The sequence below is a fragment of the Oncorhynchus tshawytscha genome, unplaced genomic scaffold (assembly GCF_018296145.1).
Source record: "Oncorhynchus tshawytscha isolate Ot180627B unplaced genomic scaffold, Otsh_v2.0 Un_contig_8598_pilon_pilon, whole genome shotgun sequence".
Lineage (NCBI taxonomy): Eukaryota > Metazoa > Chordata > Actinopteri > Salmoniformes > Salmonidae > Oncorhynchus > Oncorhynchus tshawytscha.
Window position 1 is genome coordinate 1 of NW_024608344.1, and position 12,491 is coordinate 12,491.

Below are 12,491 nucleotides of genomic sequence, written 5' to 3' on the forward strand. Positions count from 1 at the left end.
TAGTAACAGCATGGAACTAGACTATAGTATCAGCATGGAACTAGACTATGGCGCAAATGAGGGGTATTTTGAAGTATCCATCATGTGTAGTGTTAATGGTAGCAGGGGTTACCTGGGTAGTATTGCTGGGATATCACCTTCTTGGGCCATTTGATGTTGAAACGTATTTACAGTGCTGATTTACCTCAGGATGAGGTACAGTTGATTAAGGTCACCACTATCAGGTGACCATGGAGGAGGAGATGAGCGAAGTGAATATAGTATGTTATTAGATCTTCTTTTGTAACCTGTGCCTGAACAGGGGAAGACTGGGTGAAAGCATGAGGAGGTTTTTTTAGGGCCTTCATTTTATGGTGGAACCCAGCAGAACAGTATCCCGATGGCATAGAGTCAGGCGAAGATGGCATAGAGTCAACAAATTTTGTTGTATTCTTTGCATATGTAATTATGCATAGTTTAAGGCATTATTAATACTTGTTATGTTTTGTGTTTCTTTTGCTTTTCAAGTCTTGTGCGATCACTCTCTTAGGAACCCGAAGGAGGAAACGGATGAAGTCAACATCTCCAGCTGAAACGGAGGAAGTCAACATCTCCAGCTGAAACGGATGAAGTCAACATCTCCAGCTGAAACGGATGAGGTCAACATCTCCAGCGGAAACGGATGAAGTCCAAATCTCCAGCTGAAACGGAGGAAGTCAACATCTCCAGCTGAAACGGATGAGGTCAACATCTCCAGCTGAAACGGATGAAGTCAACATCTCCAGCTGAAACGGAGGAAGTCAACATCTCCAACATCTGAAACGGAAGTCAACATCTCCAGCAACATCATCTCCAGCTGAAACAGTCAACATCTCCAGCTGAAACGGATGAAGTCAACATCTCAACATCTCCAGCTGAAACGGAGGAAGTCAACATCTCCAGCTGAAACTGAGGAAGTCAACATCTCCAGCTGAAACGGAGGAAGTCAACATCTCCAGCTGAAACGGAGGAAGTCAACATCTCCAGCTGAAACGGAGGAAGTCAACATCTCCAGCTGAAACGGATGAAGTCAACATCTCCAGCTGAAACGGAGGAATTCAGCATCACCAGCTGAAACGGAAAGTCATTATCAGTTGTCCGACGAGAGATGGAAATGAGAGTCCATAGTGTAATTACAGATCAGAGGACATTAGTCTCGGAGGTGTCAACAAAACAATCAACCGTGAAAGTGAATCATGTTTTATTTTCTGCTCATTTATAAGTCATTTCACAGTTTATTTAGGGGGTTGTAGTTTTAAATACTGGCTATACTGGTTAATGGTTACGGTCACTGATAAGGTTGGACCGCTGTGGATTAGGGAGGAATGTGGGCGAGGTCAGGTCAGATGTGGATTAGGGAGGAATGTGGGCCGAGGTCAGGTCAGATGTGGATTAGGGAGGAATGTGGGCCGAGGTCAGGTCAGATGTGGATTAGGGAGGAATGTGGGCGAGTCAGGTCAGATGTCAGGTCAGATGTGGATTAGGGAGGAATGTGGATTATGTGGAGGAATGTGGGCCGAGGTCAGGTCAGATGTGGATTAGGGAGGAATGTGGGCCGAGGTCAGGTCAGATGTGGATTAGGGAGGAATGTGGGCCGAGGTCAGGTCAGATGTGGATTAGGGAGGAATGTGGGTCGAGGTCAGATGTGGATTAGGGAGGAATGTGGGCCGAGGTCAGGTCAGATGTGGATTAGGGAGGAATGTGGGCGAGGTCAGGTCAGATGTGGATTAGGGAGGAATGTGGGCCGAGGTCAGGTCAGATGTGGACTAGGGAGGAATGTGGGCGAGGTCAGGTCAGATGTGGACTAGGGAGGAATGTGGGCGAGGTCAGGTCAGATGTGGACTAGGGAGGAATGTGGGCCGAGGTCAGGTCAGATGTGGACTAGGGAGGAATGTGGGCCGAGGTCAGGTCAGATGTGGACTAGGGAGGAATGTGGGCGAGGTCAGGTCAGATGTGGATTAGGGAGGAATGTGGGCGAGGTCAGGTCAGATGTGGATTAGGGAGGAATGTGGGCCGAGGTCAGGTCAGATGTGGACTAGGGAGGAATGTGGGCGAGGTCAGGTCAGATGTGGACTAGGGAGGAATGTGGGCCGAGGTCAGGTCAGATGTGGACTAGGGAGGAATGTGGGCCGAGGTCAGGTCAGATGTGGACTAGGGAGGAATGTGGGCCGAGGTCAGGTCAGATGTGGACTAGGGAGGAATGTGGGCCGAGGTCAGGTCAGATGTGGATTAGGGAGGAATGTGGGCCGAGGTCAGGTCAGATGTGGGTTAGGGAGGAATGTGGGCCGAGATCAGGTCAGATGTGGATTAGGGAGGAATGTGGGCCAAGGTCAGATGTGGATTAGGGAGGAATGTGGGCCGAGGTCAGGTCAGATGTGGATTAGGAGGAATGTGGGTCCCGAGGTCAGGTCAGATGTGGATTAGGGAGGAATGTGCAGCCGAGGTCAGGTCAGATGTGGACTAGGGAGGAACCGTGCTTCTACACCTGTGGGCCGAGGTCAGGTCAGATGTGGACTAGGGAGGAATGTCGAGGTCAGGGTATGTGGACTAGGGAGGAATGTTTCGAGGTCAGGTCAGATGTGGACTAGGGAGGAATGTGGGCCGAGGTCAGGTCAGATGTGGACTAGGGAGGAATGTGGGCCGAGGTCAGGTCAGATGTGGACTAGGGAGGAATGTGGGCCGAGGTCAGATGTGGATTAGGGAGGAATGTGGGCCGAGGTCAGGTCAGATGTGGACTAGGGAGGAATGTGGGCCGAGGTCAGGTCAGATGTGGATTAGGGAGGAATGTGGGCCGAGGTCAGGTCAGATGTGGACTAGGGAGGAATGTGGGCCGAGGTCAGGTCAGATGTGGATTAGGGAGGAATGTGGGCAGAGGTCAGGTCAGATGTGGATTAGGGAGGAATGTGGGCCGAGGTCAGGTCAGATGTGGACTAGGGAGGAATGTGGGCCGAGGTCAGGTCAGATGTGGATTAGGGAGGAATGTGGGCCGAGGTCAGGTCAGATGTGGACTAGGGAGGAATGTGGGCCGAGGTCAGGTCAGATGTGGACTAGGGAGGAATGTGGGCGAGGTCAGGTCAGATGAAGGGAGAAGGAACAGTCTTATTAAACACATCTCTTGACTTCCTGCCTAGCAACAGAGACGTAGTGTTTAGACGAGCAGGCAGGAGACTCGGCCTAAAGGAGGGTATAGATACTGGTGCTGTTATAAACTTTGTCCTGTGCAGCTGTTTGACCCAGTGGGGGAAAACATGTGGTTTGTGCTTTGACTAGTTGTCCATTAGTTGTTCACTCTGTTTATCAGCACCTAACAAAGCAGAACTGCATTCAGGACTGTGTGTTTTGCATGTTCGTGTGTGCCTATGTTTGCATGCGTCCGTGCTTGAACATATGTCCGTGAGTGTCTCGCTCTGTGTGTGTGTGTGTGTGTGTGTGTACCATTAGGGAATAGACTCGGAGGTTGATGGGAACAGCAGAGATTCCCTTATTGGACCCAGTGATGCGATCAGTCTCGGCCTCAATCTCCAAACGCACCTCATCAAAGTCCACAAACTTACGACCTTTACAATGAAGGAACTCAGCATACTCTGTTATGAGGGGAGGGAGGGAGGGAGGGAGGGGAGGGAGGGAGGGAGGGAGGGGGAGGGAGGGAGGGAGGGAGGGAGGAGGGAGGGAGGGAGGGAGGGAGGGAGGGAGGGAGGGAGGGAGGGAGGGAGATAGAGAAGAGGTTAGAGGGAGAGAGAAAACATCTGTAAGTCACCACAAAAACGAAGCATGTCATGATTGATTAAATTCAGATTGTGTTACTGGCCTACACACCATACCCCATAATGTCAAATTTGAGTTATGTTTTTACATTTTTTGACTAATTCATTAAAAATGAAAAGCTGAAATGTCTTGAGTCAATAAGTATTCCACCCCTGTGTTATGGCGAATCTAAATAAGTTCAGGAGCAAACATATGCTTAACATTTCACATCATAAGATGTATGGACTCACTCTGTGTGCAATAATAGTGTTTAACATACTTTTTGAATGATGACCTCATCTCTGTAACCCACACATATAATTATCTGTAAGGTCCCTCAGTCGAGCAGTGAATTTCAAACACAGATTCAACCACAAAGACCAGGGAAGTTTTCAAATGCCTCACAAAGAAGGGCACCTATTGGTAGATGGGTCAACAAAAAGAAGCAAACATTGAATATTTCTTTCAACATGGTGAAGATACACTTTGGATGGTGTATCAATACAGCCAGTCACTACAAAGATGAAGGGATCCTTCCTAACTCAGTTGCTGGAGAGGAAGGAAACTGCTCAGGGTTTTTCACCATGAGGCGAATAGTGACTTTAAAACAGTTACAGAGTTTAATGGCTGTGATAGGAGAAAACTGAGGATGGATAGACAACATTGTAGTTACTCCACAATACGAACCTAAATGACAGAGTACAGAATACAAATATTCAAAATCATGCATCCTGTTTGCAACACGGCACTAAAGTAAACCTTCAAAAAATGTGGCAAAGAAATTCACTTTATGTCCTAAAATACAAAGTGTTATGTTTGGTGCTAATCACTGAGTACCACTCTTTATATGTTAGAGCATGGTGGTGGCTGCATCATGTTATGGGTATGCAAGAACTAGGGACTTTTTTTAGGATAAAAATAAACAGAATAGAGCTTAGCACAGAACACCTGGTTCAAACTGCTTTCCAACAGACACTGGGAGACAAATTCACCTTTCAGCAGGACAATAACCTAAAACACAAGGCCAAATATACACTGGAGTTGCTTACCAAGACAACATTAAATGTTCCTGTCTGGCCTATTTACAGTTTTGACTTAAATCAACTTGAAAATCTATGGCAAGACTTGAAAATGGTTGTCTAGCGATGATCAACAACCAACTTGACAGACCTTGATTATTACGGAAGCTATTTTGGTCATGGGGGATTTTTAGACCATGTCCATTCTAGAGTTCTAAGGTAATTTTTAGACAGTGTCCATTCTAATCAGTGTCCATTCTAGAGTTCTACGGTGATTTTTAGACCATGTCCATTCTAGAGTTCTAAGGTAATTTTTAGACAGTGTCCATTCTAATCAGTGTCCATTCTAGAGTTCTACGGTGATTTTTAGACAGGGTCCATTCTAGAGTTCTAAGGTGATTTTTAGACAGTGTCCATTCTAATTCTAGAGTTCTAAGTCATTCTATGGTGAGATCAGTCTTCTACATTTCTCCCTCATTCTCCTTTACTGATACTTTATCATAACATGTCTTCAAATGTCTTCGTCTGTGTGTGAGTGTGCTTGTTTGTGTTTGTATGTCTGTGTGTGAGTGAGTGTGTGTGCATCCCTGTGTGTGTGTGTGTGTGTGTGTGTGTGTGAGTGTGTGTGCACGTGTGTGTGTGTGTGTGTGTGTGTATCCACCTGCTTGGTTGTTGACCAGTTGAAGGACGAGAGGTCTTGGGTCACGATACCAGAGCCCCGGGGTAGAAAGTCCCTTGAAGAAAGACACAGATCATTTAACACACACACACACACGCACACACACACACACACACAGGGAGACCACTCCATAACCTGTTCATTATTAATAATTGTTCATTACACTCTTAGAAAAAAAAATACCTCTAGAACCTAAAAGGGTTATTCAGCTGTCCCCAGAGAACCCTTTCACTGCAGCCGAGGTGAGTAAGACATTTAAACGTGTTAACCCTCGCAAGGCTGCAGGCCCAGACGGCATCCTCAGCCGCGCCCTCAGAGCATGCGCAGACCAGCTGGCCGGTGTGTTTACGGACATATTCAATCAATTCCTATACCAGTCTGCTGTTCCCACATGCTTCAAGAGGGCCAAGCTAAGGTAACTGAGCTAAACGACTACCGCCCCGTAGCACTCACATCCGTCATCATGAAGTGCTTTGAGAGACTAGTCAAGGACCATATCACCTCCACCCTACCTGACACCCTAGACCCACTCCAATTTGCTTACCGCCCAAATAGGTCCACAGACGATGCAATCTCAACCACACTGCACACTGCCCTAACCCATCTGGACAAGAGGAATACCTATGTGAGAATGCTGTTCATCGACTACAGCTCGGCATTCAACACCATAGTACCCTCCAAGCTCGTCATCAAGCTCGAGACCCTGGGTCTCGACCCCGCCCTGTGCAACTGGGTACTGGACTTCCTGACGGGCCGCCCCCATGTGGTGAGGGTAGGCAACAACATCTCCTCCCCGCTGATCCTCAACACTGGGGCCCCACAAGGGTGCGTTCTGAGCCCTCTCCTGTACTCCCTGTTCACCCACGACTGCGTGGCCACGCACGCCTCCAACTCAATCATCAAGTTTGCGGACGACACAACAGTGGTAGGCTTGATTACCAACAACGACGAGACGGCCTACAGGGAGGAGGTGAGGGCCCTCGGAGTGTGGTGTCAGGAAAATAACCTCACACTCAACGTCAACAAAACTAAGGAGATGATTGTGGACTTCAGGAAACAGCAGAGGGAACACCCCCTATCCACATCGATGGAACAGTAGTGGAGAGGGTAGCAAGTTTTAAGTTCCTCGGCATACACATCACAGACAAACTGAATTGGTCCACTCACACAGACAGCATCGTGAAGAAGGCGCAGCAGCGCCTCTTCAACCTCAGGAGGCTGAAGAAATTCGGCTTGTCACCAAAAGCACTCACAAACTTCTACAGATGCACAATCGAGAGCATCCTGGCGGGCTGTATCACCGCCTGGTACAGCAACTGCTCCGCCCTCAACCGTAAGGCTCTCCAGAGGGTAGTGAGGTCTGCACAACGCATCACCGGGGGCAAACTACCTGCCCTCCAGGACACCTACACCACCCGATGTTACAGGAAGGCCATAAAGATCAACAAGGACATCAACCACCCGAGCCACTGCCTGTTCACCCCGCTATCATCCAGAAGGCGAGGTCAGTACAGGTGCATCAAAGCTGGGACCGAGAGACTGAAAAACAGCTTCTATCTCAAGGCCATCAGACTGTTAAACAGCCACCACTAACATTGAGTGGCTGCTGCCAACACACTGACACTGACACTGACTCAACTCCAGCCACTTTAATAATGGGAATTGATGGGAAATGATGTAAATATATCACTAGCCACTTTAAACAATGCTACCTTATATAATGTTTACATACCCTACATTATTCATCTCATATGCATACGTATATACTGTACTCTATATCATCGACTGCATCCTTATGTAATACATGTATCACTAGCCACTTTAACTATGCCACTTTGTTTACATACTCATCTCATATGTATATACTGTACTCGATATCAGCTACTGTATCTTGCCTATGCTGCTCTGTACCATCACTCATTCATATATCCTTATGTACATATTCTTTATCCCCTTACACTGTGTATAAGACAGTAGTTTTGGAATTGTTAGTTAGATTACTTGTTGGTTATTACTGCATTGTCGGAACTAGAAGCACAAGCATTTCGCTACACTCGCATTAACATCTGCTAACCATGTGTATGTGACAAATAAAATTTGATTTGATTTGAAGAACCTTTTTTGGTTCCAGATAGATCCTTTTTCGTTCCAGGTAGAACCCTTTTGGGTTCCATGTAGGGCCCTTTCCAAAAAGGGTCTCCCTAGAACCAAAAAGGGGTTTCCTACGCCGAAGAACCCTTTTGTTCTAAGAGTGTACACTTTTTCTAAGGTAACATTGTGCTTTGGCCCTTCATCAATACGTCATGCCAACAAAGATCATTGAAATTGAATTGAGAGAGAGGGAAAGAGAGAGAGATGGAAAAACAGTGAGAGAAAAGAGAGAGAGAGAGAGAGGGGGGGAGAGATAGATACAGGGAGAGAACGAGAGGGAGAGATTGAGGGAGAGAGATGAAGGGAAAGAGAGACTGAGAGAAGATAGAAATAGGTTATTTGACTCTCGATACGATGGAAATCAAATAATTTCCAGGTCAACGTCTTTGCATCAACCCAGGGCCCTGAAAGCTTCCGTGTGTGTGTGTGTGTGTGTGTGTGTGTGTGTGTGTGTGTGTGTGTGTGTGTTAGATCCAGGACAGTAAGGGGGAGGGGAATACGGACAGTCAAGTTTCTCCCAACCAACCACTATTGCACACACACACACACACACACACACACACATTAGGGCTGACCCCAATTAGTTGACTGGTCGATTGTTTGGTCGTCAGGCTGTTGGTTGACTAAGATTGTTTGAGTCGAGTAGTAACAAATACATATATATTTGCTCCCATCTCAGGGCACTATTCCATTATGGAGGCCGAGAGTAAAAGCCTATTTATACTTGATCTGAAGATATGGTCAGAGGCTCCATATGGAGGTTGTGACCCAATTGCAGAGCCTCCATAGGCAAGCAGAGGCCCAACGGCACTCCCTACCGCATCGCCATGCCCCTCCCAAATGTTGAACCAACGCAGAGGCCCAACGGCACTCCCTACCACCAAAAAATGGTAGGTGGGGGAGATTACATCCGGTAGAAAACACAAACACACTTCCTTGACAACAGCTCTGCACTGCTCTGCGAAGCGCAAGAAGCATAAATGCCCTGACTTCTCCTGAAGCCCTGACTTCTCCTGAAGCCCTGACTCTCCTGAAGCCCTGACTTCTCCTGAAGCCCTGACTTCTCCTGAAGCCCTGACTTCTCCTGAAGCCCTGACTTCTCCTGAAGCCCTGACTTCTCCTGAAGCCCTGACTTCTCCTGAAGCCCTGACTTCTCCTGAAGCCGTATCACCGTAAATGCTGCACGCCCAATGCAGAAGTCAGACCATGCAGCGCCCAGATGTACAATGTACTTCTCTCTGCAGAATGCGCTCTTTCCTGCCAATTTGGGCACATTGTTTCATAACTTCATTGTGTGAATTTGCATCTGATTGTTAGTGTCTGGTGATATGGTGATATGGTGATATATATATATATTTACTCCTGGTGATATGGTGATATGGTGATATATATATATATCAATTCCCCATTGATATATATATATATATATATATATATGATATGATATGATATATATATATATTTACTCCTGGTGATATGGTGATATGTATATATATTTACTCCTGGTGATATGGTGATATGGTGATATATATATATATATATTTACTCCTGGTGATATGGTGATATATATATATATATTTACTCCTGGTGATATGGTGATATGGTGATATATATATATATATATATGTATATATATCACCAGGAGTACATTTACTGTTAATTGCTATCATTTCTAATCTTCAATGTTTGTTACTTTGGTTACGGTCATTTCTGTTAACGTATTCAATATAAAACATTTATCAGGAGATTTTCTACCTGCAGGCTGCAATGTGTTTATTTGTTGGCTTTATGTAGGCTGTCTTTACATAGTTGACAATGTGTTTATTTGTTGGCTTTATGTTGGCTGTCTTTACATAGTTGACAATGTGTTTATTTGTTGGCTTTATGTTGGCTGTCTTTACATAGTTGACAATGTGTTTATTTGTTGGCTGTCTTTACATAGTTGACAATGTGTTTATTTGTTGGCTGTCTTTACATAGTTGACAATGTGTTTATTTGTTGGCTGTCTTTACATAGTTGACAATGTGTTTATTTGTTGGCTGTCTTTACATAGTTGACAATGTGTTTATTTGTTGGCTGTCTTTACATAGTTGACAATGTTTGTATTTGTTGGCTTTATGTAGGCTGTCTTTACATAGTTGACAATGGCAATATAAGTTACTTTTTAGGTTTGTATCGTGTTCATTTAGATTTGGGTAGAATGTTGATGAACCACACACACACACACATATACATACATACATACATACATACATACATACATACATACATACACATCACTTCTTCCTAACTGTTTAGCTCTGACCAAGCAGACAGGAAGGAAGGAAGTGATCACCCTACATCCCAAATGGAACCCTATTCCCTATGTAGTGCACTACTATTGACTAGGGCAAATAGGGTGTAGTGCACTACTATTGACTAGGGCAAATAGGGTGTAGTGCACTACTACATAGGGTTGACCCCTAGACTTACTGCAGCCACCACACACACACACACACACACACACACACACACCACCGTCCACCAGAGATGACATATGACATCACAGCTTATGACATCAATAATGACCTCACCACCCAGCCACCCCATCAATGCCCCTACTGTCTATCTCTCTGAGACACACACACAGGAGTCTGTAAATATGGATGGGGCATGAGAGGGACAGAAAATGTGTTATCTTTCATACAAAGTAATAGACTACAGACACTATTCCCTTTATAGTGGACTAAGTACTACACTATGGACCCTATTCCCTTTATAAGTAGTGCACTATGGACCCTATTTCCTTTATAAGTAGTGCACTAAGGACCGTATTCCCTTTATAAGTAGTTGCAATAAGGACCCTATTCCCTTTGTAAGTAGTGCACTAAGGACCCTATTCCCTTTATAAGTAATACACTATGGACCCTATTCCCTTCATAAGTAATACACTATGTGGTGAATAAGGTTCCATTTGGGACGTCTCTCTCTACCTCTCTATGAAGCTAACACACGACACAGACCAAATTATACAGACCAATCTATTGAATATTATATAATGTTAGGCTATAAATAAACACCAGTCTAACACCAGATCACACACACAAACATAAACATACACACAAGAACACACGCACGTGTGCCCACACACACAGGATCCATGTTAAAGTTCGATAGGATAGAGTCAATATAACAGACAGACATACTGTGGGTCTATGAGCTGATTGCTGTGTGTGTGTGTGTGTGTGTGTGTGTGTGTGTGTGTGTGTGTGTGTGTGTGTGTGTGTGTGAGAGTGAGAGAGTGAGAGTGAGAGAGAGAGACTCTCTTTCAGTCTCCTCCCTCAAACCCCCACGCCTTTTATCCCTTTATTTTGACAGCTAGTTGCGCAAAGTGCGTAAACGTTATTCGTGAATAAACCCGCTCATCAGAACCGGAAAAAAGACGTGACAACTCGTAGACCCGATGTTGCTTCGTTGGCTACTTTTACGCCATGCAAGGGACGGTATATATAGCATATAACTTGCACTACAAACTTGATGTAAAAAGACCCAAAGCTCCGCGAGCATGCATCCAACCCTTCACTTTATATAGATTGACTATCTATGTGTATAGTATTTCTATACTCAACCCGTTACCCAGCTCTGGTCCAGAGCGTTAGTGCTCGTTCCCTCTTCCACTCATAAATGTATGAACGCGTAGTAACGCCAAGGACCAGAGTTAACCATTACTACTCACCTTCCAACGAAATTCTCCAGAACGGAGCTTTTCCCGGCGCTCTGCCCTCCGACCACGGCGATTTGCGGCAGGTCCAGGTTGCAGCTCTGGCCGATGCAGCTGAAGGCGTCCTGGAGCTTGTTGATGAGGGGAATAAGGTCTTCCATACCCCGGTTCCCCATGGCTGCTGCTCTTCTCTCCGGCGGACTCAACTCAGGATTCTCGGAGAGACAGGGAGAGAGAGACAAGACTCCGAGAGAGAAATGGGTCGGATCTTTGCGCTCTCTCACTTGCGAACTGGAGTTTCCTTTCACGGAAAAAGCGTAAAAGTCAAGTCGACTGTTGAAACGTGATTGTTGTCAGATTTGGGTTCGGCTCAGTAACTAGATTCTAAATAACAGCGCTACAGTGACGCGCTATTTAAATGAATAGAAAAGTCGGAATAGAAAACAACAGTGATAAAACTTCAGTCAGTCATCATCCGGTCAGGCGACACGCAGACTCTGCTCCAGACCGTGGCTCCGCCTGTCATCCACTTACACCTCTTCTCATTGGTCATCACAGTGTCTGTCAACGTATAGGAGGAGCCTACTGTATGATTGGTTTTCGTGCGTTGAGAAAAAAATGGACGTTAGACACGCCTCCGTGGACCCGGCAATGTCCTGCTATTGGCCGCAAAGGGTGTCAATCAAATACCCTTCTCCCCGCCCCTTCTCAAAAGTTTAAAGTGTCTTTCTCACCTTTGCATCCTCTCATTGTCTCCTTTTATTTGACCTTAATTCAACTACACTGATCTGAAAGAGCTGAATAGGTGAAACCCACACCAGTTCGTGTCAAAGCTTTACTTCTCTTGAGATAATCAGACATAAACAGGAGTGTTGTGTTTAGAGCAAGATGCAAAACAAATCACATTTTATTGGTCACATACACATGGTTAGCAGATGTTATTGTGAGTGCAGCGAAATGCTTGTTCAATCACAAAAATATGTGAATAACTAGATCTATTGATACAGTAGCTTACTATACAGTATCGTTATACAGCATTGATATACAGCATTGATATACAGCATTGATATACAGCATTGATATACAGCATTGATATAAAGTCAATCACTGATTTAGCAACATAATGTCTCCTATTCAAAGGTAAAGGCCTTTTACGGTACAACCCTCTAACAGAACAGGT

The 12,491-nt window shown here is 45.4% G+C and overlaps 1 protein-coding gene across 1 annotated transcript; it reads right to left on the bottom strand.

Annotated features, from left to right (window-relative positions):
• Window positions 1-3,455: 3,455 nt before the first annotated feature.
• On the bottom strand, window positions 3,456-11,834 carry LOC121843465 (dynamin-2-like). The gene is made up of 3 exons (XM_042313055.1): window positions 11,327-11,834; window positions 5,443-5,515; window positions 3,456-3,602 (listed from the first exon to the last, which is right to left on the bottom strand). Exons 1-3 carry the CDS (start codon window positions 11,485-11,487, stop codon window positions 3,456-3,458), a joined length of 381 nt encoding a protein of 126 aa, XP_042168989.1. The 5' UTR covers window positions 11,488-11,834.
• Window positions 11,835-12,491: the final 657 nt, after the last annotated feature.